Genomic DNA, 5,000 nt, shown 5'->3' on the forward strand with positions numbered 1-5,000 from the left:
ATATCACGACTTGTGTATCTAGGGAATAGTCGCTTTAAAGTGAATTTTCCCTAGATACATCTATTCTATTCAATTCTGAATTTATTCCGAATATATAGATTATGCTAAAGATTCAAAGCCCATTTCATCTTTTTTTCTTTAGTTTATAAAAAATCAAAAAAAAAAGATGAAAAAATCCATTTCAAATTTATTGTTCGGTAAATCGGTTGTGAAATACTTTTTCTATTTCTAGAATGTCCAATATCTGTTTTACATCTTCTCTACGAAAATGTTTAATTTTCATAAGGTCTTCTTGACTCTTATTCAAAAGGTCCAATAATGTATGTATGTTGGACTTTTTGAGGAAATTATAGATTCTGGGAGGCAATTCTAATTGGTCAATAAAAATGTATTTCAATGCTATTTCTTTTTTCGTTTTTCTTAACTTAGTCAATCTATCATGAAAAGTAAAAAGGGGTAAAGTAACCTTGTACTGATTGTTCTCTAAATGTAAGTTTTCTTCTTCCGCATGCAGAAAAGGAATCAATAAATCAATTAAATTCCGGGAGGCTTCATGAAGTGCTTCTTTAGGAGTTAAACTTCCATTTGTCCATATTTCGAGAAAAAGTATCTCTTGTTTTTCATTTCCATTCCCATAAGAATGAATACTATGATTCGCATTTCGAACAGGCATGAATACAGCATCTATAGGATAACTTCCGTCTTGAAAGTTATTTGGTGTTTTTATATGATATCCTCGATTCCTCTCAATTTGTAATCCAATACACAAATTAATTGGTTCCATTAGGCTAGCTATATGCTGTGTGTTATCAATGATTTCCACAGAAGGTGGTAAGATTATGTCTTGAGCGGTTACACATCCAGGACCTTTGACACAAATAGACGCGTTGCAAGTTCCATACAGATTACTTCTCAATACAATTTCTTTCAAATTCATTAAAATTTCATGTACTGATTCTTGAATACCTACTATGGTAGAATATTCATGTGGTATTTTTTCAAATTTTGCACGGGTGATACACGTTCCTTCTATTTCCCCAAGCAAAGCTCTTCGCATCGCAATGCCTATTGTATCGGCTTGTCCTTTCATAAGTGGAGACAGAATAAAGCGTCCATAATAAAGACGCTTGCTGTCTACTCTTGATTCAACACACTTCCACTGTAGTGTCCGAGTAGATACTCTTACTTTCTCTCGAACCATATTAATATGATTTGATCAGATCATTGAATCATTTATTTCTCTTGAAATGAAATTTCTTTCATTTTTATTTCTACACACGTCTTTTTTTAGGGGGTCTACAGCCATTATGTGGCATAGGGGTTACATCACGTACGAAACTTAATAGTATACCACTTCTACGAATAGCTCGTAATGCTGCATCTCTTCCGAGACCAGGACCCTTTATCATGACTTCTGCTCGTTGCATACCTTGATCGACTACTGTCCGAATAGCATTTCCTGCTGCGGTTTGAGCAGCAAATGGCGTCCCTCTTCTTGTACCCTTGAATCCACAAGTACCGGCAGAGGACCAAGAAATTACCCGACCCCCTACATCTGTAACAGTCACAATGGTATTGTTGAAACTTGCTTGAACATGAATAACTCCCTTTGGTATTCTACGTGTACTTTTACGTGAACCACTACGCCCATTCCTACGTGAACCCGTTCTTGCTATAGATTTTGCCATACTTTATCATCGAAATCAGAGATATATGGATATATCCATTTCATCTTAAAGGAGACCTTATATTTTTCATTGGATCCTTTATGTTAGAGAGTCTTTTTTAACAAGATTAGCCCTGTCTTTGTTTATGTCTTGGGTTGGAACAAATTACTATAATTCGTCCCCTCCTACGGATCAGTCGACATTTTTCACAAATTTTACGAACGGAGGCCCTTATTTTCATAGTTGTCGTTCCTTAACTTAATTCCGAATATACTTTTGGATTGGAAGAAAATAAGTTTCTTGAAATTTTAAACCTCGAATTCTAGCTCCATGAGGGGTATGTTGAAGTTGACAAAACCACCTAATCTTTCGAATCTTTGTTACGCGGAGTCTATAAATTATACGTTTTCTGGTTGAAGCATAACATAAAGACTTACTTCAATTTTGACTGCTATTATACGTCTCAAACTAAAACTCCGTGGAATACTTCCTGAAACACAACCTAGAATTAGATCTTCATTATCTAAATGAAACCTGAACATACCATTAGGAAGTGATTCAGTAATTTAAGCTTCATGAATAATTTTTTTTGTTCTTTCATTTTAGATTTTAGCATTCTAGGTAAAATCCCTAGAAGTATCTACTAATGTAGGAAGAGTGATATCAACTACTCCGTCCCTTTTCGTTGACAAATAGGAAATTCCGAATACAATTCGGTAATCATAAAGATTACCATATATAACACAAAATTTCTCCGCCGATTCCTTGTAGTCGAGCCTCTCGGTCTGTCATTATACCTCGAGAAGTAGAAAGAATTACAATTCCCATCCCGCCTAGAATTCTAGGAATTCGTTGATAGTTAGAATAGATTCGTAGACCAGGTCTACTAATCCGTTTTAAATTTAAAATAGTTCTAGACGGTCCTTTCCTGTTCCTTCTATGTCGTAGGGTTAAAACCAAAAAATCTTTATTGTTTTCCTGATGTTTTCTCACGTTTTCGATAAAACCTTCTCGTAAAAGTATTTTAACAATGTTTTCGGTGATGTTAGTAGATGCTATTCGAACCGTCCCTTTTCTATTCATGTCGGCATTTCGTATAGAAGTTATTATGTCAGCAATAGTGTCCCTACCCATGATAAACTAAAATTATCCTTTTCTCCCATTTTTGATATAATCAACATGCTTTTATTTCAATTTATGATTTTTTTTTTAATTTATTATTTTATTTATTTAATTTTTTATTTGTTTAAATTTATTTAAATAATATTTAAAAATTATTTAATTATGTTAAATAAAGGTATATGCGTGAGATACAATCTAATTTCATGCAAATACTATGTATAATATAACTATTATATTATAATACCTCAGGTGCTAATGAAACTATTTTAGTGAAACTTAACTGTCTCAATTCTCGGGCAATCGCACCAAAAACTCGAGTTCCTTTTGGATTTCCTTCTTGATCAATAACAACTGCGGCGTTGTCATCATATCGTATTATCATACCGTTGTCACGTTTAAGTTCTTTACAAGTACGTACAATTACAGCTCGGATCACTTCTGATCTTTCTAGAGGTGTATTTGGTAATGCTTCCTTGATCACAGCAACAATAATGTCACCGATATGAGCATATCGTCGATTACTAGCTCCAACGATTCGAATACACATTAATTCTCGAGCCCCGCTGTTATCCGCTACATTCAAATGGGTTTGAGGTTGAATCATATCATTTTTGAATCTGTTCTTTCAATGCAAAGCAAAGAGTGAAGGAAAAAAAAGAAATATTCTTTGTCCAAAAAAAAAAAGAACCCTGCAATTGTTTTTTTATACCCAAGACCTTTTTCTTTGGTTCTACGTTCCTATCTATCCCGAAATAATGAATTGAGTTCGTATAGGCATTTTTGAGGCCGCTATTGAAATAGCCTTTCTGGCTATATTTTCTGCTACTCCGCCCATTTCATAAAGTATTCTACCGGGTTTAACGACAGCTACCCAATATTCGGGAGATCCTTTACCCGAACCCATACGTGTTTCTGTAGGTCTTACTGTAACTGGTTTGTCTGGAAATATACGGACCCATATTTTTCCACCACGCCGCACATTTCGTGTCATTGCTCGTCGCCCTGCTTCTATTTGTCTAGATGTGATCCAAGCCGGTTCAAGTGCCTGAAGAGCATATTTACCGAAAGAAATACGATTGCCTCGATAAGATATCCCTTTCATTCTTCCTCTATGTTGTTTACGAAATCTGGTTCTTTTGGGGTTATAGTTGATGCTTCTTTTTCAATTCCATCTCTACTACAAAACCGGACATGAGAGTTTCTTCTCATCCGGCTCCTCGCGAATTAAAGAATTCAAATTTAATGAAAATATACTGAATTTTGGATTCTTTTTTGAGATTTCATCTAATCTATTAGAAATTTCTATATCTTGTTTGGATATCTACTTAAACATTGAAACATTTATTTTAGTTTATTTCTAGATAATTTTTTTCTTTATATTTTATATATAAATAATGTCTTTTTTTTTATAACGAATCTTTATTTTGTTTTGTCTTTTATCATATTGGATCAAACAAGGTTGATTAATCTAATAAAAACCTTCGCGGGCGAATATTGACTCTTTCAATATCTATTTCAGTTGTAGGGTTAGATCATAATTTCTCGGAATAAATGAATTGGCCCCGGTTCGTTCCGCCATCCCACCCAATGAATTATTAGGATTCGTTTTTCAATAGAATCTTCTGTATTCATAGGTTCCGTCGTTCCCATCGCTTCTCAATTAATGGTTAGGTTTGAATTCTACAATGGAGCCCTCATGAAATTTGTTCTTGAGTCAATCTTCTCAGTCTTTATTGGCTCGAGGCTCTTGATTTTTTTTTATGAACAGATTTATTTAGTTATGGGTGAATCAGTATTGATGCGTTCTAACACTGCCTTTTCTGAGATGACTCATAAACCTTACATATATTGGAATGGTTGATATATCAATGATATTCTTTTTCTTTCTTTCTCTCACCCCTCCATTTATCTGCATACTTTTCTATCAAAATCAGATTAGTTTTTCTTTTGTTTTTATGCAAAAAAAATTTCAGTTGCTACAATGATATGACCAATATATCATATCTTGACTGGTTTTTTGTATCCTTTTTGTATCCAGATAATGCGAAGCAATGAGTTGGTTATTAGTTCATAGCAGGGGTCGGCCCATTTTTTTTTTTGAATCCTATCCTCTAAAAAAAACCAACGAGTCACACACTAAGCATAGCAATTAGATAAACTGATCAATCAAATTTTTATTCAACCCTATAGAATTGAGAATTGCTCATCTTT

At 33.9% G+C, this 5,000-nt stretch overlaps 6 protein-coding genes across 6 annotated transcripts; all 6 read right to left on the reverse strand. All coding sequences in view use genetic code 11, as the record gives it.

The window, feature by feature from the left end:
- Nucleotides 1-187: 187 nt before the first annotated feature.
- rpoA (RNA polymerase alpha subunit) lies at nucleotides 188-1,201 on the reverse strand. Its single transcript has one exon. The coding sequence runs from the start codon at nucleotides 1,199-1,201 to the stop codon at nucleotides 188-190; it is 1,014 nt and encodes a 337-aa protein (YP_009390841.1).
- A 70-nt stretch (nucleotides 1,202-1,271) lies between these two features.
- Nucleotides 1,272-1,688, reverse strand: rps11 (ribosomal protein S11). The gene has a single exon. It carries the CDS (start codon nucleotides 1,686-1,688, stop codon nucleotides 1,272-1,274), a length of 417 nt encoding a protein of 138 aa, YP_009390842.1.
- A 106-nt stretch (nucleotides 1,689-1,794) lies between these two features.
- Nucleotides 1,795-1,908, reverse strand: rpl36 (ribosomal protein L36). Its single transcript has one exon. It carries the CDS (start codon nucleotides 1,906-1,908, stop codon nucleotides 1,795-1,797), a length of 114 nt encoding a protein of 37 aa, YP_009390843.1.
- A 488-nt stretch (nucleotides 1,909-2,396) lies between these two features.
- rps8 (ribosomal protein S8) lies at nucleotides 2,397-2,801 on the reverse strand. The gene has a single exon. It carries the CDS (start codon nucleotides 2,799-2,801, stop codon nucleotides 2,397-2,399), a length of 405 nt encoding a protein of 134 aa, YP_009390844.1.
- A 223-nt stretch (nucleotides 2,802-3,024) lies between these two features.
- rpl14 (ribosomal protein L14) lies at nucleotides 3,025-3,393 on the reverse strand. The gene has a single exon. It carries the CDS (start codon nucleotides 3,391-3,393, stop codon nucleotides 3,025-3,027), a length of 369 nt encoding a protein of 122 aa, YP_009390845.1.
- A 138-nt stretch (nucleotides 3,394-3,531) lies between these two features.
- rpl16 (ribosomal protein L16) lies at nucleotides 3,532-4,933 on the reverse strand. The gene is made up of 2 exons: nucleotides 4,925-4,933; nucleotides 3,532-3,930 (listed from the first exon to the last, which is right to left on the reverse strand). The coding sequence occupies exons 1-2, from the start codon at nucleotides 4,931-4,933 to the stop codon at nucleotides 3,532-3,534; spliced, it is 408 nt and encodes a 135-aa protein (YP_009390846.1).
- Nucleotides 4,934-5,000: the final 67 nt, after the last annotated feature.

This window comes from Punica granatum, chloroplast (assembly GCF_007655135.1).
Source record: "Punica granatum chloroplast, complete genome".
Lineage (NCBI taxonomy): Eukaryota > Viridiplantae > Streptophyta > Magnoliopsida > Myrtales > Lythraceae > Punica > Punica granatum.